At 42.1% G+C, this 22,377-nt stretch overlaps 1 protein-coding gene across 5 annotated transcripts in view; it reads left to right on the forward strand.

Annotated features, from left to right (window-relative positions):
• CENPE (centromere protein E) overlaps positions 1-22,377 on the forward strand; it is a 79,633-nt gene that overhangs the window by 33,924 nt on the left and 23,332 nt on the right. For 3 of the 5 annotated variants that reach the window (XM_019526084.1, XM_019526086.1, XM_019526085.1), the window contains 8 exons: positions 750-1,055; positions 1,788-2,099; positions 2,273-2,431; positions 6,577-6,786; positions 7,723-8,007; positions 8,141-8,296; positions 9,556-9,777; positions 20,204-20,362. In XM_019526084.1, the coding sequence (XP_019381629.1) occupies positions 750-1,055; positions 1,788-2,099; positions 2,273-2,431; positions 6,577-6,786; positions 7,723-8,007; positions 8,141-8,296; positions 9,556-9,777; positions 20,204-20,362 (1,809 nt within the window). Of the gene's footprint in view, positions 1-749; positions 1,056-1,787; positions 2,100-2,272; positions 2,432-6,576; positions 6,787-7,722; positions 8,008-8,140; positions 8,297-9,555; positions 9,778-13,365; positions 13,525-14,856; positions 15,073-15,987; positions 16,147-16,730; positions 16,890-18,063; positions 18,286-20,203; positions 20,363-22,377 lie in introns of all 5 variants that reach the window. The other 2 variants (XM_019526088.1, XM_019526087.1) reach the window with 2 other exon arrangements.

A 22,377-nucleotide genomic window follows, 5' to 3' on the forward strand; every position in this document is an offset into this window, starting at 1 on the left:
GCCTGTGGCAGTCCCCACCCTGGGCTGGGGCTACCACATTGTGTCACACAGGCAATCTGGTTACAGCCTCTTCTACTCCCTAAGCAGTCTCCCAGCACCCCCCACCCCTGCAAGCACCCAGCCCGGCCTTGCAGCTGCCTCCCCCCTCCTCCCTGCACTCTGCCCTGCCACAGTCTTGGTGCTTTCCCAGGATCAGTGTTTCTCAACCTGTGGCTCACAACCCTCTGAAACCTTCTTGCAACCCACTTGTGGGTTGCAATTCATGGGTTGCGAAACGCTGATTTAAATAATCAATATCTAATTTCTGAAATGTAAATTTATCAAGTCCTCTTGTGGTTCTGAATAAGCTGTCTTGATGACCTGATTCAAAGATTCCTAATAGGGATTGTCCCTCAGCAGTGACCACTCCAAGTTAAGGTTAAATTAATGTTTGGACCTGACATAACTTACCTATCTCATTTAGCAAGGGACTTGCCCCAACTTGAGGAATTGCTTAAAGTTCTAGGAAAGAATTTTGAGGCAGGTGTACACTCCTAAGTTTCATTCTCCTACCTGCCAACACCTCCCCTCCACCCCCCAGCTCCTGAGACTTTTCCCTAAGTACAATAGGTATTTATAGCAACTGAGCTAAAAATATGATAATTCTTCACGTTCTTTCGCCTTTTGACTTTGCATGTAAGCAGGTTACTACGTGGATACTGCAGTGCCCTCAAAATTTGACATTCCTTTTATTCATTTTCCATTCATAGATACTTGATAAGTCAGATGAGCTGTGCTTACTAACATCAGAAAGAGAGAAACTGGTTTCTGAAGTAGCTGACAAAGAAACCCAACTTAAAGGTATGAGTGAAGAAATCAGAAACTCAAAACAAGCCTTAGAAGCTGCCCAACTAAAATATGATCAGGAGTATTTAGAGCTTAAACACTGCCATGAAGAACTTGAGCAAAAATACTTGGCTGCATCTGAAGAAAATGAACAAATGAAACTTCAAGTAGAACATCTAGCTAATGACGCACAAAAGCATAAAGCAACTTTGGATGATGTGAGATTAGAGGTTAGTGCCTTCACTCTTAGTATGTAATAACCATAAGGCTAGTTGTTCTTTTTCAGAAATTGTCATGAAACTATTCTAAAGAAATCTCATTTTCCTCTCATTTCTACTGAAGTCATTAAGAGTGGTGTTGTCTTAACCCCTTGCAAGATTGAGCCTCTGATTTTAGATTTGGCTTTTGCAAAATCTGGTTGATAGAGACTAGTTTCCTCTATAGCTAAAATGTTTGTATTGCAAAATATTATGCAATTAAAAAAAAAAGAATTTCTGCCAAAGCAGCTGTCAATAGATGACATAACAATGATTCATGAAGTTGTGACCCCAACTGATTTCCTGCCTTTGGACGGGGGGCTGGACTCAATCTTCTGAGGTCCCTTCCAGCCCTAACATCTATGAATCTATGATATGCTATACACACTTGATGCAGCAAAAAATTGAACGACCCATATTTTTCTATTTGCCATTACTATATATCTTGGGTTTATGGTAATGGCACTGCTTAAAAAAAAAAAAAAAAAACCCAAAAATAGAGATTCTTGACTTCACAAAACATTTGATTTCAATTCCTCATTTAGATTGAATATGAATGCATCCTTTAAAGTTTTTACGGCTCAGGTGACAATATCAGCTAGTGCATTTTTTCCCTCATTTAAGCAAATAGTGAGCTATGAAAAATTGTGCATGCAGTATCTCTTGCCACTATAACTTTCAGTGCTTGGGATTTTTTTAAATAAGCTCTCTAGGAAAATGCAAGAATTACAAGAAAAGACAGCAGAGCAGGAACAGCTTTGTGGTGTAAAAGAAGAACTCGAACAAGCGCAGCAATGGTTGTGTGAAATGGAGCAGCTCAAAGAGCAGTTAAAAATCAGTGAATCTAGAATGGAGGCCAAGGAGGTAGAAGGCCAGACAATTCTTCAGAAACTCCATGGAAGTCGAGAAGAAATAAGAGCTGTTATCCAGGATAGAGATGAACTGAAACAAAAATATGATTCTCTTCAAACTGAGATGGACCAACTCACAGAAGATATAAAGGAGACGGTTACAATGGTAAGAAACTGGTCTGGATTTAAAATTAGGGGCTATGTAACATCTAGACACTTTATAGTGTCTAAATTATAACGTTGTTTATTTTTTCAATATGACATTTTCTAAAAAACTAGTTCACAATGTGGTAATGAGCTAAAAATTTATTTTGTTTATATCCTTATCTTATGCTAAAGAACATCCTGGCACATGAAGAACTGAGGGATGCACAGAGTTCTCTCAAACAATACCAGCAGAACATTAAAGAGTTGGAGGAAGGTCTTTCAAAGAAAAGATCAGAGATTGTGAATGTTCAAGAGTCTCTTCAGGCAACTATTGGTGAGCTGGAGCTGAAGGTATGATGTCGCCAAATAATGGGAGGCTAAACATATTTCCTTAGAGCTCATTTCCTTAGAGTTGTGAAATCCTAAAACTGATAGTCCACAGAGGGTTACCTTGAATGATGGTTAAATACAAGAGGGTATTCCAACCAAGCTACCAAGTATTCTCTTCTAATATGTTCTTAGTTTGCAGAGATGTCTTACAGCTTTGCTCTTTCAGAAACTTTCCTGCCTCTGTTTTCACTGTAAAAGATACTAGGGAGAGTCCCTTGCCAGATGCACTCCACCCTAGGGACAAGTCACAGAATCATAGAAAATAAGGGTTGGAAGGGCATTAAGAGGTCATCTAGTCCTACCAGAACTATCCCCAACTTGATCATCCAAGCCAAGGCTTTGTCTACTCAAATCTTAAAAACCTCCAAGGATGGAGGTTCCACAACCTCCATGGGTAGCCTGTTTCAGTGCTTTACTACCCTCCTAGTAAGAGTTTTTCCTAATATCTCAGTTAAACTTCCCTTGCTGCAGCTTTGAGACCATTGCTTCTTGTTCTGTCATCTGCCACCACTGAGAACAGATGAGCTCTATTCTCTTTGGAAGTACCCTTCAGGTAGTTGAAGGCTTCTGTTAAATCCCCTTTGTCTTCTCTTCTCCAAATTAAATAAGCCCGGTTCCTAGTACTAGTGCATGAGATTGTTCTGTCTCAAGTACTGGACTTTGCGCTTGTCCTTATTGAACCTCATGAGATTTTTTTTTTTTTTGATCCAATTCTCCAATTTGTTGAGGTCTCTCTCAATCTTAGCTCTACCCTCTAGTATATCTACTACTCCTTCCCCACCCCCAGCTTGGTGTCTTCTGCAGACTTGCTGTGGGTTCATTCCATCCCATCTTCTAGGTCATTGATCAAGATATTGAATGAAACTGGCCCAGGACCAACCCCTGGGGTACTCAACTTGATACCAGCTGCCAGTTAGACATCAAGCCACTGATTACTACCCTCTGAGCCCAACAATCCATCCAGTTTTGTCTTCATCTTACAGTCTGTTCATCTACCCTGTATTCCTTAGCTTGCTTGCAAGAATGTTGTAGGAAATCATATCAAAAGCCTTGCTAAAGTCAATGTATATCACTGTTCTCCCTGCATCCAGAAAGCCAGTCATCTCATCATAGAAGGCAGTAAGGTTGGTCAGGCATGACTTGCTTTTGGTGAATCCATGCTGACTGTTCCTAATCACCTTCTCCAAGTGCTTAGAAACTAATTCTTTGAGGACCTGCTCCATGACTCTTCCAGGGACTCAGGTGAGGCTGATGGTCTGTAGTTCCCCAGATCTTCCTTAAATATGGGCACTATATTTGCCCTTTCTCCAATCATCTGGGACCTCTCCCAATTGCCTTAAGCTTTCAAAGATAATGGCCAGCAGCTCTGCAATCACATCAGCCAACTCCCTCAGCACCCTTGGCCGTTTTTTTGTTCTTGTTGTTTTTAATAGCCCCTAACATGTTTGTTCACCAGTTGGCTGCTCACTTCCTCCAAACTGTGCTGCCAGGTGTAGTCTGGAAGCTGACCTTTCGTGTCAAGACAGAGGTGAAAAAGGCATTGAGTATTTCAGCTTTTTCCATATCATCTATCACTTGGTTGCCTCTGCCCTGTAGTAAGGGACCCACACCTTTTTTTCTTGATCTTCCTCTTGTTGCTGACCTACCTGTAGAAAACCTTGTTAGAGCAGTACTTTTATACTGTTCTTTATTTGTTTGTCCAAGCTTCCACTTCTTGTAAGCTTCCTTTGTGTGCTTTTAGCTCACTGAAGTGTTCCCTGCTAATCCTTGCTAGTCTTCCTGCATGTAGTTCATTCCTGTGCCCTCCGTAAGACTTATTTAAAATACAACCAGCAATCCTGAACTCCTTTTGCCTTCAGGTGAGACCCCCCGTGCCCCCCACCCCCCCGAGATGCTGCCCATCAGTTCCCTGAGGGAGTCAAAGTCTACTTTTCTGAAATTCAGGGTCCTTGCTTTGCTTTGCTCAGGATCCTAAGCTCTATCATCTCATGGTCACTGCTGCCCAAGTTGCCATCCACTATACTACATTCCCCGTCAGTTCTCTGTAAGCTGCAGGTTGAAAAGAGCATGACCTCTAGTTAGCCTCTCCAACACTTACACCAGGAAGTTGTCCCCAACACTGTTCAAAAACTTCCTGAATTTTCTGTGCACTGCTGTATTGCCTCCCCAGAAGATGAATCTGAAGTCAGTGGAGCTGACCCAAATTGAGGTTTCAGTAGGTGAGGTCAAAGAGGAAATTGAACTAAACAGTAGTAAATCATCAAGACCTGATGGCAGTCTTGAAGGAGCTCTGATTGGAAATAGTCAAAGTCCTAACTGCAGTATGCAACCCATCATTTAAAAACAACCTGAGTACTAGAGGACTGCACAGTTGCCAATGTCTCCTCCATATTTGAGAGACTCTGGAGAGGTAAATGGTAGGGTCCCCTAGGGATCTGAGAGACTAGTGCTGTTCAACATTGCTACTTACCCTTTTCACAGATCATTTATGAAAAGTGGTCAAATTTGCAGATGACACCAAATTTTTAAAAGTGGTAAAGACCAAGGTGGACTGAGAAACTACAGAAGGCTCTGACACTATTGAGCAAATGGGTACTTAAATTGCAGATAACTGAGAAATGGTGCATGTGGGCAAAAATGACCCAAGCTATACCTGCACTGTGATGGGCTGTACACTAGCTGTTAGCAGACATGAAAGAGATCTGAGAGTCATTGTGGACAGCTCACTAAAAACATCAGCTCAGTGCTCAGCAGCTGTCAAACAGGCAAATAGTATTAGGGATTATTAAGAAGGGAATTGTAAACAAAATTGAAAGCATCATTATGCTCCTTTATAAATTCATGGTACATCCCAACATTGAGCCCTGTGGCTGATTCTGGTCCCCATACCTCAAGAAGGATATAGAAGAACTAGAGAAGGTCCAGAGAAGAGCAAAAAGGATTAATGGAGGGGCTTCCATATGAGGGGGGATAAGGAAATTTGGCAAAGAGATACTTGAAGGGGGACATAAGGATTTACAAAATAAATGGTGAAGAAAAAGTAAATGGGGATTTATTATTTACTATCTCATGGCAAGAACTAGGTAGGGGTCACAAAGTGAAAGTTGTACATAATAAGCTTAAAACAAAAGCAGTTTTTTCACATAGCATATAGAGATTGTAGATAGACTTGTCCATAGAGATTGGACAAGTTCTTGGAGGAAAGGGGCATCTATAGCTATTGATCATGGGAGTTAGGGGCACAGCCTCTGAACTGGAACTTCTAAGACCTTAAATGCCTGAGGCTGTAAGTGAGAGAGGAACAATGGGGGGAACCTAGTCATACCCAATTCACTCCCCCTTTTAGCCTCCATTCTCTCCCACTGTACAATGGGACATTGGGCAAGATGAACATATGATCTGATCCAGTAGATGGCAGTTCTTAGGTTTTTAGGATATCTAGGTATTCTACCACTACTCTTGTTTGTGGTATTTGACAATTGACTGAGTGTATTGGCAAGTTGAATGTGGAAATGAGGCTCCAGGCTCTCTACAGTTACCAAATGTACATCCTAAACTTCTTACTTGGGGCTAGGCAGATCTACATATTGCCCTCCTCAGTATTTGTATGGAAGTGGCAAGTAGCAGGAGAATTTTCTCTTTGCAGTGTTTTGAGGAGCACAGGAAGGGGAGAAGGGTGATATTGGTATATCTTCCCACAAACTCCTAAAATAAGGGTACAGCAGGAGAGGTCACAGCAAACTAACAAGCTCTGTGTGAAGTTGCTTGAGTGAACAGCAAGTAGCCCGGTCTTGCTACAGAGAACTGACAATACTTAAAAAGCCAAGCTTTGGTATTTTGGAGTAGGCCTATTATAACCAACTTCTTGCTGTCGCTTGGATATTTTAGTTTAGTTCAATTTTAGCTAAAGTAAAAATATTGCAGAGGGCATCACTAGTCAAAGTAAAGGAGAGCAGATAATATTGAAAAGAGGAGATGGATCCTGCATTCATTGGTTTCAAAATTTCTCCCTTGAAGTTGAATGTCATTAAATTTGTTTCATTTGTGTTTTAGTTTTGGCTATGTGCTTTAGTTAGTGTTACCACTATAAACCTTGTCTCCTGCAGGTAATACATCTTACTGAAGAGCTAAAACAGGTCAGTTCAGAGAGAGACAAACTCACTGAAGAAATAAATACTAGAAGGAAAGAAGAAAATGACCAACTTCAGTTGCTAAAGGAACAAGTCTTGTCTGTCACTCGGGAAAACACAACACTTCAGGAAAAATTGGAGGGTTTATTGCTAGAGAAGGAACCATGTAAAAAATGCTCTTCTCCGGTAATTGTTTTCTGTTGCCAAACTATGTAAAATACAAATATAATCTTTCGATTGAAGTAAGAATGCAGTTTAAAACCCCTTGGGGCAGGGGTGGGGATATGTTCTTGGGAACAGTTAACGCTACAGTTCTCGACTATTGGAAGCTCCTAGCTATCAAATTCAGTTTACTATATCCTAGCTAAATACTATATTTCATCTTTATCAGGAATGAGGATTTCCTAATGCAAGTAATAATACAATAATGGAATGAGTTGGCTTGCAGAGATGCAGCTCCCATGTGCAATAGCTAAATAAAGTTACTTGACTTACTAAAACCTATATTTCACTGGCAATGCATGAAGAAGGCTTGGTAATGGGATATAAAGATGTTGACTATCTTTAGTAGACCTCGTTGCGTCTCTTGCGAATTCAGTTGCTAGTTGTGATGCTAAAAAAATAAATATGGACACTTCAAAGGGCATACTGTTGAAAATAACTCAACTACGTAGGTTCCTTGAAGAATTTTTAGAACCTTTTAAAGGTAAACCATTCTCATTGCTCACCTTGCCTAAGTGAAGAAATAAGACGAGTAGTAAACAATATTGCATCTATCCTGGTCAGTCTTCCTCAGATTTAAACATTAATATGACATTGGCTGGTTAGGATTTTCCAACAACGTGTTTCAGAACCCGTTTTCATATTTGTCCTTTTAAATTTCTCCCTGCTGAATTAGTTGAGTCTTATCTCGACATTTTTAAAATACTTCATTTTACATGGTATACTAGACAAATGTTATCAAGATTCAGAATGTTAGTTCTTACATTTTTTGCATTCAGTGGTCATGTGTGGAAAACTTAGTAGCCCTGATTCTGTTCTTGAACCTCCTTTAAGCAAGTTAACAAGGTTTTTTTATTACTTACTATTTTTTCCCCTCAATAAAAAAAAAAAATCAAACGGATCCAGCAGCTTCAAGAAAAGTCTGTCAAGCAGGAACAGCTGCTCCTCTTGAGAGAAGAGATGAGTCAGGCTCAACAGAAATTTCATGAAGTGGAAGAAATGAAATATAATGAATCTAGGATGGAGTCTCCAGAAAGAACAAAAATAGTTCCTGCTCCAAAACTGTATGACTGTCCAGAAATTAATTCAGTAATTCAAGAAAGAGATTATTTGAAAATGCAACTAGAAGCTCTTCAATGTGAAAGGGATTACCTCAAGGACATGATGCAGGAAACAAGTCCCACAGTAAGGAAAAATAATTTAATTTTTTAACTAAAGAATCAAGTTATTCTTCCTGAACACTGGGATACTGAATACTTCATCTCTCCCCACAGAAAAATGATTTTTTTTTCCTTTTTCTTTTTTCTTTAATGTCCAGAGCTCAAAGGACCAGGAACTCATAATTGCACATGGTTCTCTCAAACAGCATCAGGAAATGACTGAAGAACTGAAAAGAAGTATTTCAGAGAAGGAAAGTCAGCTCTCTGAAGTACAAGAGGTGCTTGGGCAAACAATCAACGAACTGCAGCAGAAGGTAAGACTTAAATAAACCCCATATTCAGATTTGTGGTGTCTGTTCTTTTTCAAGCATCTACTTAAAGGATGGGCAGTATAATTCTAATTGTAACTTCACCCAAGATGTTAATTTTCCCTACCAAGTATTTTGACCTTCTCTCCAACAAGACCCAAATCCTAAAGGGAAGGGAGGAAACTGAACTGAACTAGCTGTGCTGTTGTGAACAGTAATCATTACTTATTAAAAGCTGAAATGCTCTTCGAGTTGTACATAGCAAGATCCTGTGTACTTCCCTGGGGGACAGTTTTTATTTTTGTATATCTGGTAAAAAGCTACTTTTTCCTAAAATTGTTTTTAATGCATGTCTCTTTAATCGTCTTGGCACTAGTAAGGAGAAGGATAGCTAGCGGGGTGTGTGCCCTGGACAAACCCTGCTGGAGAACAGGGGTGGTGGGGAAAGTTTTTTTCCAAGAATCTTAGCTGTTGTTGCAACATGGTCTGCCTGTCCCAGTTATCCTTGCTAAAGCAGAAGTGCAGGGTCTGTGCACCAAGCTGTTTGTTGCAACAGGAGCAATGTGAGGTGGCACCAGCTGCTGCTTTGCTGCTATGTGGACTCACCATGGGACTGCTATTCTGATGCTCCCACTAAATTGGCATCTGGGACTTGTACCCCACTAGTCTACCCCATGTTTTATGCTACTGCTAGTAAGGAAAAATTCCACTTAAATGCATATCCTTTGTCTCTGTGAGCCATTTCCATTTTAAGCTTGTAACAAAGTAACTTTTTTTATGAGTTTTGGCAGGAGGGGAGAACGTCCATTGTGAACATATGAAATTTGAATATTTTATTCTAGTAATAAGCCTGATCACAGTGGAAATAACCATAAACCTTTTATTGTAAATCTGAATTTAAAATTCCCCCTTCACCTCTGCCCCCTCTTGCCGCAACTATAAACTGACTTAATACTGAAATCGTCTATTGGGATAGATTACACTTAAAGCCAAAACTATCAAATGCTGTTTAGATATTTAAGTATGAAGATGCATATTTTCACCTTGATCAAATTGTTAATTGAAGCATAAATCGATCCTTTTGAAACAGATAAGAGTTTTCAGAGCAGAGTCAGTGTACTAGATTAACAAACTCTCAAAATAATTGCAGAACACATTATAGGATGTGTGCCTGTGCAGATGTGCATGTCATCTTTAATAACTGGGTATGCGATTTTTGTTTTTCCTCCTTCCCTGTCTTTTCCCCCCACCCTTCCCCTTTTCAGGTCACTCAGGTAACTGAAAACTTGACTGGTATCTCCTTGGAGCATGAGAAACTACTAGTTGAAAAAGAGCACACTGAACAAACAATGAATGAGTGTATATATCAGCAACTTCAGAAAATCACATCACTTACTCAAGCAAGAGATGATTTGCAGCAAATGCTAGAGGACATTGAGGCAGAAAGAGACCAATTAAAGGATGATGTACAGGAAAACAAAGAAAGGGTATCAATCTCTTCCTGCTTTAAATTTTAATTGTGAACATCCTGAACTTAACCTGTTAAGAGTTGAAGGAATTAAACTCAACTTTAGTCAAGAACTCCTTCCTTACCCCCCACCCTGTCTGTTAGTGTTACTGGGCAAATTCCCAGGCCCAGTCAGTACTGGGCTGCCCACCTGTCTTTGGGCACGCTGCCCACCTTGCTCCCTTGAGCAACCCTGGGGAACCATCAGGCTTAACTCCTCTCCTCAGCCAGCCATGGCGCAGCCTTTTGGGCCTCTCCCACAACCCTCATCTGAACAGTGGCTGAGTGATTTTTAGCAAAATACTGGGCTAACTCTGCCCCTGGCTCCTCACCAGGCAACACAGCTCCCTTATTTTCATCTAAAGGGCTAGTGACTTGCCCCATCCTCCTGCAACTTGCTCTCTGCTGCCTCAACTGGCCTGAGGCACCCTAAAGCTAACTTGGACCTCTCTGCCTGTTTGTCCCCAGGGCCTCCACACACTCGCACCCCTTGGCCAGAGCCTCAACTCTCGCCCCTTCCTTGAGATCCAGGGTCTCACACCCACAATAGGCTCAGGTGCATTTTGCCCTGGCTTGCTTGGCCCCGCTGCTCTCCAGGGTCTTACTCCCCTATGGGCATGCCTGGCCCCACTATGCTCTGGAGTCTTACACCCCTGAGAGCTCAGGTGCCATCCATGGGCATGTCTGGCCCCACTTCCTTCCAGGGTCTTACAGCCCTGCAGGCTCAGGCTCTTCACGTGGGCATGTCTGGACCTATCTCTCTCCATTGTTATAATACCCACCAGATGGTGAGGGCTGGGGTTTTGAGGCGCCCCACCCACCTTTCACCAGAGAGGTAATTGGCCTGGTATTTCTTGGGGACTCCCTCGCCATAAGTAATCCCACCAGGTCACACTTCCCTGGCAGGGTGCTGTTTCAAGTCATGCACAGGACCAGGAGCCTCCTGCCATTCCCATAGCTCCTGCCCTTACCTCCATGTTGTTCTGAGAGCAACAGCTCAGTCGGGTGCTGTTACTTCCATCGGCTGCATGCAGCAAACTGCTGCTCCAGCCCTGAGGGCCTGAAACTGAAAATGGCCACTCATCAGGGCTGGGCCACACCTGCCCATTGCCTATTCCCAGTTCTTACATTGGCAGGCACCAAGCCACCCACCTTCCCCCTTAAAATGGTTCCTAGAGCGGGGCTCTCCCTACTGCTCACAGAGCAGGCTCCACTGCAGCCTACATCAGACCATTAAGTGGCAAGCACCCCAATGGGGTTCCACCACAGTTAGCAAGTTGTATATTTTGCAGTTACAAGGAAAAATTCAGACTGTGACTTTGGCACCAGTGTGACAGCCACTTTTGCCACTTGTTCTCCATAGTTGTAGAGGATATATTTGGATCAGATCCTGGTCAACTTTTAAGGCACATAAATGGGTTTAGGCATCTAAGTGCAATTCTGTTCCATCCTGCCCGAGTTCCTGAAAGAAACAGTAATATATGTCATTTTGTAACATGCCATCAATTTAGCCTTATTAAGTGACTCTTAGCAAGCAGTAAGGAGGACCAATCTACTTCCTTGATTTCCACCGCACATCCTGGGGATTTTAGAGGTAGAATGGGATTATACCTAAATGCTGTAGTTCACTTCTTGGCAGCAGGTAGATGGAATAGGATCTGGTTCTTTGTTTCCATATCTGCAATGACCTAACTTAATTTTTAATACATTGTAAACAGTGTTTTAATGATAATGATGAACTTGAGCTCCTGGAAAACTTGATTTAAGATGGGTGAGATAAAGAAGTTATTTCCTTCCTAGGACTACTTGGTGATGCAGTTTCTTCCTCCCTCTCCTGATATTAAAATTAAAATAACAGTACTAGTATTCTGTGATCTTCCCCTAAGCCCAACATTTGCATGTGCAGAGTGATGGAGAGACGCATTATTACTAATATGGCTATGTCTCAGGGTGGATAAAAATCAACTTTTTTAAAAAAAAATAAAAAAAATTGGATTTCTTAATTTAAATCAGATTTTTTTTATTTAATCACATTTTTTTGTTAAAATGCTTTTTAAAAAAACCTATATAAAGATTCTAACTTCTAACTATACTATTTGAGACGAGGTATTCATGTAAACTTGAAAAAAAAATTATAAATAGGTCACAACAGCCCATGGCCTGTATTAAGGGCCCAACCTTATGGGGTTCCCAGAGGCTCCTCTATAGATTAGTAAAGATTAAAGAAAACCACTCTACCCATTGGGACTCAGTAAGGGTGCACCGATTTTTAAGACTTTTTCCTGGCCAATACCGATAGCCATTTATTCACCAGGCATATCGGCTGATATTGATCCACTAACTGATTTACAGGACCACAGCCGGGCAATGTGGAGAGGTAGCTCCCTGCAGGTAAACCTGTGGGGGAGGGAAGAGGTGGGGGGAAGGCCCCCCATGGTGAGAGGGAGTAGGGCAGGAGCTGCGGCACTGCCCAGCCAGGGTGGTAAATGGGACCCTGAGGCTAGGGCAAGGAGCAGGATTTTGCCATGGATGGCACATCCAGGGGATCAGCATCCTAGTGCTTAAATGGCAGCAGGGATACTTGAACTAAAGTTTGTCAAATGAGCTTTAGTTCAAGTGCTGCTGCCACCACTTCTAAGTGCAGGGACACTTTTAGGGGCGGAGCTGAGCAGGGCAAGGGCGGAGGCAGGCTGCCCACTGGGCTCAACCCTCTCTACCTTGTTGTCTTTTGTCCCAGAAGTTGTGCACTGGATGCACATGCCCACTGTCCTGGGGTGCAAGCAGTGGCAGGAGCCACCCTCTCCCCCATGAGCCATGGCTCTGTCCCATGCCCCCCTGCCCTGGCTGGGCAGCACCTGCCCCTCCCCCCTTCCTCCCTCACCGTGGGGGGCATTGATCTGCACCCCCCTCACACCTCTTCCCTCCCCCCTCCCCTTCCACCACAACGGACTTACCAACTAGAGGCAGCTGTATCAGAAATCTGATCGGTACTGGCCAACATGCCTCTACTGGTATCAGCCCCCAAAACCTCTATTGGTGCACCCCTACACAGAACCCAAACAATCAAACTAGCTTTTTACTTTCATGTTGTCTTAATATTACAGTAATTATAAATACATGTCTACCGAACACACTTTCACTTGACTCCTACACAGCTTCAGGACTTTGAGGTTGAAGGGATTCTTGCTGTGGTCACAGAGGATGGAAGAATGTTCTACAAATTACTAAAAATATAACAGGATAAATAAACTCACACCAATAGCGTATTTCCAACTCAGCCCCTCGCAACTGTTTATCCATATTCACATTCTACATGCCAGTTTGGCAAGAATTAAATTGCCAGAAGAGAGTACCATATTCTTGGAATCCTCCAAAGTAATTTAATGTGTGAGATGTCAACTGTGTGGAAGTATTTCCTAGGTTTCAAAGTGGCAGATTTAAGTTGTGCTGACTACATATTCCCTTTTGGAATTGTTAAATATTGTTGTACGCTTTTTTTGCAAGGTCCTGACTGGTAGAATACAAAAAGGTATTTAATTACTAATCATGTAATATTTTGTATGTTCAGTCTATGAAAATTCAGATAGAAATGGAAAAGCTACAGGAGGAGCTGAAGCAGCAGCAAGAGCAGGTTGATATTCAGAAGAACTTGTTAGCAGAACGAGAAAAGGAACTGCAAAAGACCAATGAAAAGCTAACAGAAGAAACAACACAACTACAAGAGAAGGCAGGTTTTAATAGCAAGGAAATAAGGACTCTTCCATAAAGTTTTTTTTCAAGATAAAGAATGCTTGCTCTTTGCTAGTACAAAGAGTAGTTTCTAGAAAAGGATCTGGCATTATTGGAGAATAATTTGAGCTGTTAAGTGCTAACCAGTACTGAACATCTTACTTATGTCTTCATTTTTGCACATCTTGGTCATTTTCTTTCTTGCTTTTAGTATGGACATCTGTTTACTTCATTCTTTGTGTTGCTTTACACAAAGAATTTATGGTGGCACAAGGCAACCAAAGGCAACATTTTTGTCTTTGTCTGTCTGCACTTATGGGCTGTGGGCAGACAAACAGTAAGAGCAGGATCAAAAGGAAAGGGGAACTGCTGTTCAAGAGTGTGCCACAGCTCTTGCACTGTAATTGTTAACAAGTGCATGAGCCTGTAAGTAAAACTGCCAACTTTAACCCTGCTTGATCCATAAAGTAGGTGTAGTCCTGCTACTCTTGTATCTCTACAGATGGGTCAGAAAGTGAAGCAGCAGCAGCAGCTTTCCCTCTTCCTTCTTATAACCAATGTGTTTGTTCATGCCCTTAGTTTCTCCTCCAGCTTGCTCCAGGAGAAAAGTCAAAATCTTAAGCTTGCTTTGTCTGACACACATTTGTCTCCAATAAACTGGGAGCATGGCTAAGAAGCTCTTGTTCACAGCCTTTTTTGGAGAAAGGGCAAAAAAACTTAAAACGATTATCTCAGTCTAATATTTTTGCTTATTGAGGAGTCAAAAGCTCCTTGCTCCCTGCATGAATAGTTCTGGTATGGGCTGTGTACAACAATGGTCATTCCAAATGTTAAACTATGTAAGAGAAAAGCCTCTAACTCCACTGGGAAACTAAAGGACTAAGAAATATTTCCAGTGTTAAAGTCTTCAAAAGAAACATGGATTGGAAGATACAAAATCAGACAAGGACTAGGATTGCCAAAACTGTTGCAGTGCCTTGCTTGGCAGTAGGGGAGGAGCATTGGTGGTGCAGGTGAAGTCATGAAGAACGTTCTGGAGGAGGCTTGTTTCCAAAAACACAATTTAAGATTTAAAAATAGCAATTGGTGGCAAGTCAAGCTGTTGGTATTAGTCATATGACAGCCCCATGGTTTTGCAAGATAAAGGTGACTTGACCTCACAACTCCCTTGGTTGTGTCACTGGTGTCAAGAATATACTTGGCAACTTCCTACTTGAAGTTGGTGTCCTGATTTTATGTAAAACTTTAGAGAGAACTTTTTAGGGACGTGATCAATGTATAACAATGAAGTATGCATAAAGTTATAATATTCAGTCAATATTTTTAACAGATAAGCAAGTTGAATGAAGAGTTGAATCTGACAACTAGAGAGAAGCATCAGCTGCTGGATGAGTTGAGAGAAAGGATTGAGGGTGGAGATTACCAGTTGCACCAGGAACAGAACTGCTCTTTTGCACATAAAAACGACCAGCTTCAGCAGATGCTGGTGGGTGTTAGGGCAGAGAGAGACAAACTGGAGGCAGACCTTCAAGAGAGAACTGAGGCGGTACAGTAGGCTCTGACTTGTATACTTTTAAGTGTTTCTGTCTTGCAATGTTTAGTAGTGATCGGTGTCATGTACCTTTTGGGCCTGCTGACAGTAATATCTTCTGCTTGATTTCAGACATAGTTGGGGGCTGGTTTTGTTTTAATACAGTAATTCTGGATGAACTCCTCTTTAAGTGTTTTAAATTTTAAAGGCATGGTTTTAAGGCCAGTTTTGTTGGTGAAAACTGACATTTGTTTTCTGTATGTGCTTGCTTCTCTTTCCATTCATCCTGCCCTGGTAAATTCTGGAAAGAAATTGCAACAAACCTTGCTTTAGAAAAGTATTTCAGCTTTCACAGTGTGGCCATTTTTATGCATTTAGTTTGGTTTTAATATTCTTCTTTTTTGCAATTCTGGGGCTAATCAAAGACCTGGGTTTAGTCTTCAAGCTTCCAAGCAACAGTATTTTGTCGCCTCCAAATTTTCCACATACAGGAGACCATACCCATTTAGTAAAAGGAAGGAGAGAAGATACTAGCAAAAGATAATCAAATAACATTTTTCATATTTTTTTTTTCCTGAAATCTTGAGATAACATAAACTGTCTTTGTTATCCTTCCATGAGGCTACATAGTAACCTTTTAAAAGTGCACATACTTTCCAAACTTGTTTTCAAAGTTGTTAAGGAACTTATTTCCCAAGACTTTGTCTTTTCACAGTACATGGCATAATTTTGAGTTGGAGCTCTCAAGGGAAGATAATCTAGCTCCTCAGAAATACTGACTACTTTCCTACCCAGTTTAACTGGCCCATCAGCCTTTTCAGATCCCTGTAATGTCTTTTTTTGGATCTTCTTTTTTCTTTAGGTCCTACTTCAAAGTTAATGAACATCCCCCTGTAGGCTGATCACCATACTATGTTTCTTGTGTTTCAGTCTATGAAAATTCAGGTAGAAATGGAGAATCTACAGGAGGAGCTGAAGCATCAGGAAGAGCTGGCTGATATCCAGAAGAACTTGTTAGCAGAAAGAGAGAAGGAGCTGCAGACGACTACAGAAAAGCTAACAGAAGAAACAACACGACTGCAGGAGAAGGCAGGTTTTAATAGCAAAGGTCAAGGTTTGCCTGTAGTCCAGGATCCAGGAATATCACTAACCTGATGTTATAGGGCCCAGGTTCCCCCAACCCATTATGAACTGGGCTTCAAATCCTGTCAGTAACCTTCTCTGGCTCAGACTCTCCTGCAGGCCAGGAGAGTTAGGAAACTGCTCCATATCACCACCTGGCTGGGAGAACACACCTTTTACATTCCAGTTTGGGCAGCCATTCAAAGCCCCTAATGCTTTGTAGTGAACAAACTTCTATAGCACTAAAAAAATGATGTCTGGAGGCAGTCTTTGAAACCAGTTCAAGTGTACATTTATCCTTGCACTTCATTTTTCCTCCAGCTTGCTCCTACAGGAAGGTCAAAATCTTAAGTTTGCTGTCAGTTTGACATGAAAGAGTTGTCACAGTTGCATGGATTGGATTGGAGTGTATCAAAGAAATATTTTATGCAGGTTTTTCTTGGAGAAAAGGACAAAAAAAGATTCCGAAACCTATTACCTCAGACTATCTAGTCTTATGTTTGTGTCTTTCTTGTAATTCAGTTGTCATGCTATGTCTCTTGCTTTTTCAATCTTTGAAAATTCAGGTAGAAATGGAAAAGCTTCAGGAGGAGGTGGAACATCAGAAAGAGCAAGTTGATATCCAGAAGAATTTGTTAGCAGAAAAAGAAAAGAAACTGCACTGGACTGAAGAAAAGCTAATAGAAGAAACAATGCAACTGCAGAAGAAGGCAGGTTTTAAGTGGGGGGAAAAAAGGAGGGGTTCTTCACTAAATGTAGTGCTAGAATAACCGACACTTGTTCTTTGCTATTACAAAGATCACTTCCTTCAAAAGGGCCTGGGCCCTTTTTTTTTTGTAAAACAGTTGGAGTCATTGACACACGCATACTGAGAATCTGTCTCAATTTTCTTCATCCTTGTGACTCTTAGGACATGGGCAAATAATATACGGCTGGTAATACACCTCTGGAGCAGGCCCAAAAGGGGAGAGGGAGAGATGCATGTTGGGAGTGTGCTACAACTGGTATGCTGTAACTTAATAGTGGTGCATAAACCTGTAATGGAAGAAGTCAGTTGTATTGCCCCTTCTGAAACCAATCTGTACCCATTTCCTTATGCACTTAGTTCCTTCTCCAGCTTGCTCCTAGAGGAAAGTCAAAATCGTAAACTTGCTGCCAGTCTGATGTGAAAGAGTTATCACAAAGGCATGGACATAGTGAATAAGTCTTTTAGCAATCTTCCATGGAGAAAAGGACAAAAACATGAAGAATCTAGAATCTTTCTCAGTCTGTCTAGATTTATACTTCCTCAGGACTGGGTGATTTAAGTCAAGCTTTGTTGCCTATATGAATGTTTCTATTCTTTGTTATGCATAGCAGGCAGGCCTCAGTCCAAATGTTGATCTAGACAAAAAAAGAGGCCTTAGTCAGAGAAGTCAAATACTAAGAGAGCTTCCTATTAACGTCTTTACCAGAAGAATAGGATGGAAAAAAGGTTAGACCTAAGACTAAGATTTGCTCAAACGGATCAATGAGTTTTTCAGGGAGATTTGGGGGAGAGAGCATTGATTATACAGGTAAAGACATGAAGTCTCTTCCATTCTGAAGAAGACTTGTTTCCAAAGAACCATTGAAGATTTAAATATAGCAATCAGTGCCAAGTCAAGTTGTTACCATTTATCACATAACAGCCCCATGATATTGTGAGTTAAAGGTGATTTGACCTCACAACTCCCTTAGGTGAGTGACTAGTGCCAAGAACATGCTTGGCAACTTCCTACTTGATCTGTTGTACACCAAAGGTGATGTGTAAAAAAAATTTTAGGAGGGAACATTTTAGGGTTACAATTGATTGAAAAAATGTACTGCACAATATTAGAACACATTCAATCACATTTTTAATAGATTGAGAAGTTGAATGAAGAGTTGAACTTAGCGACTAGAGAAAAGCATCAGCTACTGGATGAACTAAGAGAAAAGACTGAAGATGGGGATAACCAGTTGCACCAACTGGAGAAACAGAGCTGTTCTCTAGCACAAGAAAGAGACCAGCTCCAGCAAATGCTGGCTTGTGTTACGGCTGAGAAGGATAAATTGGAGGCGGACCTCCAGGAGAGCATTGAGAAGGTATTTGTATGTCCCGAGTAATAGTATGGCTTGGTTAAACAAAGTGCTTGAAGTACTCCTTCAGTGATTGGCATCAGATATCTTTGGGCCTGTGGCTTATTTTTTGTGTGTCAAGGAGTAAGGGGGCATTGGTTGTTTTACTTTTAATGCCACATTTGGGTGAACTGGCTTGACTAAGGACTCTGAGAATTTTTAGGGCCCAGACCTAAGACTAAAATTGATTGGCTAAAACTGTCACGTGCTTTATGCATGTGTTTGCTCCTTCTCTTTGTGTTCACCCTACCCTGGTAAATTCTAGAAAGAAATTATAACAGATTTCTCTAAAGCAAAATTTCAGCTATAACTAATATGGTAATATTATACTTAATTTAGTTTAATATAATGTTCCTTTATTTTGGTGCCACAGTGTAACAAGTGGGCATCCTGGGGCTGGTTGCAACATTGGCCCATCCACTTGTCCTTTGGCAAATTGCCTGCCTTCCTCACCTGCCATGCCTTGATGTTAATAAGTATCCAGTGTTAATCAGGCAGGAGGCTGCCTGTTTGCATGCCCTGGTGTCAAGGGCCTATGTACACAGCTCCAACTATACCTGTACTATGTCCCATGCCTCACAGATGTTTCCTCCAGTGGTTCACGCTGGGACTCGCACCCCACCAGAGCTTGTGGTCCCAGTGCCTTCACCCTGGGTTCTTTCTTTATACATGCGCACATGCATACTCTGGGCCTCCGAGCCAGTCTCATGGGATTGGGGCTTCAAGGTCCATCCCCTTTGTCCTCCCTGGGCGATCCCTTATCCCTGGCCCCAGGAGCTTCCTTAATAGCTCCCCAAGGCTTAGGGCGCCATCCCCCTGGAGCTTCTCTTTGGCTTCCTATACACAGCCTCAGGACTCTACTGCAAGCCTGGGCACTGCCACAGGCCCCTCTGCCTGACCTGAGCCCTGCCTCAGTGCTCTCAGTGAGCCTGGGCTCCCCCTGCTTTGGTCTCACCCGCCAGGGATGTGGGAGTGGGGTTAGGAGGTACCCCATACTCGCTTTTCACCAGGGAAGTAATTGGCCTGGCATTTCTGGGGAACTACCCTGCCACAGGTAGCTCCACCAGGCCCCCTTCCCTGGCAGGGTGCAGTTTTCAGTCTGACTGGCATTGCAGCTAGCTGTGAGCTGCCCTGGTGCTGCCACTCAGGCCCCTGCAAGAAACAGAGCACAGTTAACTGCACTACTGATCCCAGCCCTCTTCCAAGCAAATGTTGAGTCGTCTCCAAATTCATGTACTGGAGACCATATCCACTTACTTATATAGAAATAACTAGCAAATATCTCGCGCAACATTTTTCATCTTTTTTTTTTCTCCCCCAATATTTTCAGGAAACAGTGTGTATTAGATTTGTAGTATGTAAGTTAAATATTTTCCGTATTAAGTTTTGGAAAAAAAAATACATGTGTCTTGGAAAATAAAATTCCTTGTCATCTTTGAAAACAAGTTAGGATGGGGATGTATGTTTTGGAAAGACCTGGCATGTGTAGCTACAGAGAAGGATAAGCTGAGGGCGGGGGCCTTATTTTCATTTTAAAATAAAAATAACTCCTCTTCCCTGCCCCCCTCCCCCCCTGCTTGTCTTTCCATGTGGCTACACACACCTTTCTTTCCAAAACATACATCCCCATCCTAACATGTTTTCAAAGATGGCAAGGAATTCTATTTCCCAAGACATAATGAGTGTTTGGGTTTTTTCCAAGACTTAATTCAGAAAACTTTTAGAATTATTTGGGGATGTCAAGAAAAGTGCATAGCGGACATGCCAGTTATACTTTACAAAACCTAGTAATCTTTTTATTTTTGCCTTTTCAAGGTTCTGCTTCCTAGTTAACAGGCACCGTTGTATTCTGAGTGATTATCATGCCATGTCTCTTGTGTTTCAGTCCCTGAAAATTCAGGCAGACATGGAAAATCTCCAGAAAGAGCTGAATCAACAGAAAGAGCAAGTTGATATCCAGAACAGCTTGTTAGCAGAGAAAGAAAAGGAACTGCAGAGGGCTGAAGAAAATCTAACAGAGGAAAAAACACAACTGCAAGAGAAGGTAAGTTTTAATAGCAAGAATGCATAAGGTCTTTTATGTAAATCCCTGCTAGGGCAAAGAAGGAATGCTTACCACTTCTGGAGAACAAGCAAAGCTACTTGCTAAGCAATTTGTTCATACATTTCTTTATCCTTATATCTTAGTTCTTCCTCCATCTTGTTCCTAAAGGAATGTCAAAATACTAGGCTTGTACCAATACTAACTTGTACCAAGTTGTCACAATGGTATGGACTATGGAAAAATGGCTAAGAAGCATGTTTTTGCCCTTTTCTCTAAGAAAAGGCTGTGAACAAGTGAGAATAATTAGAAAATAAGGGTTGGAAGGGACCTCATGAGGTCACCTAGACTAACCCCCTGCTCAAAGCAGGACAATTCCAAACTATATCATCCCAGGTAAGGCTTTGTCAACCAGGTCTTAACCTCCAAGGATGGAGATTTTGCTACCCTCTGGGTAGTGTGTTCCAGTGCTTTATTACCCTTCTAGTCAAAGTGCAGGTTAGACATTAAGAAAACTTCCCTTGCTGCAACTTGAGAACATTGCTCCTTGTTGTGTCATCTGCCACCACTGAAAACAGTCTTGCTCCAGCCTCTTTGGAACCACCCTTCAGAGAGTTGAAGGCTGCTTTTAAATCCCCTCTGTTTTCTCCTTGCCAGACTAAATAAGCTCAGTTTCCTTAGCCTCTCCTCACTTGTGTGCCCTAGCTACCTAACAATTTTCACTTTCCTCTGCTGAACTTCCAATTTGTCCACATCCATCCTCTAGTGGGGAGTGAAACTAAACACAGTACTCCAAGATGTGGCCTCACCAATGCCAAATAGGGGGGAAGAATCATTTCCCTCAATCTGCTCATAGTGCTTCTGCAAATGCAGCCCAGTATGCCATTAGCCTTCTTCACGACAAGGGCACGCTGTTGGCTCATTGAACTTGTCTGCTCTAACCCCTCTTCTGCAGAGCTGCAGCCTGTCTAGTCAGCCCCCACCCTGTACTGGTGCATGGGATTGTTCCGTCTTAAGTGTAGGACTTTGCTGCTGCTGCCCCAAGTCTGCAACAGGCCGCAGGTCCCAGCAAGCAGGGGGAGGGGTGCTGAGGAGTAGTCACAGGGTGCTGCACTCAGAAAATAAGGTACTGTTAATGGCTCCTGCTGCTGCCACTGCCCTGGCAATGTCACATATACAACAGGGGCCTGAGCGCTGGGGCTGTCGTGGAGACATTGGGCTGTGCACAGGTGGGGTAAGGTGCCATGTGAGGGACACTCCACTCTGCCAGGCACTGGACACCTTTGCAAAAGCGGCTTCTCGCTGGTTGCTGTGGGAGTTTGGCTGTGCAGACCCCGCTGGCGCTGAGGCAGTGGCATGCTGTGGGGCTCCAAACATTCCTGGTAACACTGTCCATGCAAGGGTCCACCCTGCCTGCCTGGGATGGTAGCACAGGCTGCTTGGGGAGTGGAGCTGTGGGTAGGAGCTGTGGGCAAGGGGATGGCATGCGTAGGAATAAAGCGGTTACTGCTTCTTCATCAAGGGCTGGAACAGGCAGGAGGTGTGTGTGAAATTCAAAACAAACAAAGAAAAAGGCTTATGTCAGTAACTTAAAATGGCTTGCTCTATTACTAAATTGCATTGGCTAATATGGTTGGTTAATTATCAGCTATAGTTGTCAGCCAAGAAAATCTTAATCAGTGCACCCTTACTTCTGCTACTTCAGCCTTTTCTGCATCATTTGTCACTAGACAGCTTTCCCTGTTCAGTTTTTGACCAACACTTTCCATCCTCTTCCTCTTGTTGCTAACTTACTTGTAGAAGAAACCCTTCTTGTTACACTTTATATCCCTTGCTAGCTGCAACTCCAATTGCACTTTGGCCTTCCTGACTTCATCCCTGCATATCTGAGCAATGCTTTTATACTCCACTCTAGTTATTTGTCCAAGTTTTCACTTGCTGTAAGGTGTTTTTTTTTGTGTTCTAGTTCATTGAAATGTTCCTTGCAAGCCAAGCTAGTTTTCTGCCATACTTGGTAA

The sequence above is a fragment of the Gavialis gangeticus genome, unplaced genomic scaffold, assembly GCF_001723915.1.
Source record: "Gavialis gangeticus isolate Ggan-Ray unplaced genomic scaffold, GavGan_comp1, whole genome shotgun sequence".
Classification (NCBI taxonomy): Eukaryota; Metazoa; Chordata; order Crocodylia; family Gavialidae; genus Gavialis; species Gavialis gangeticus.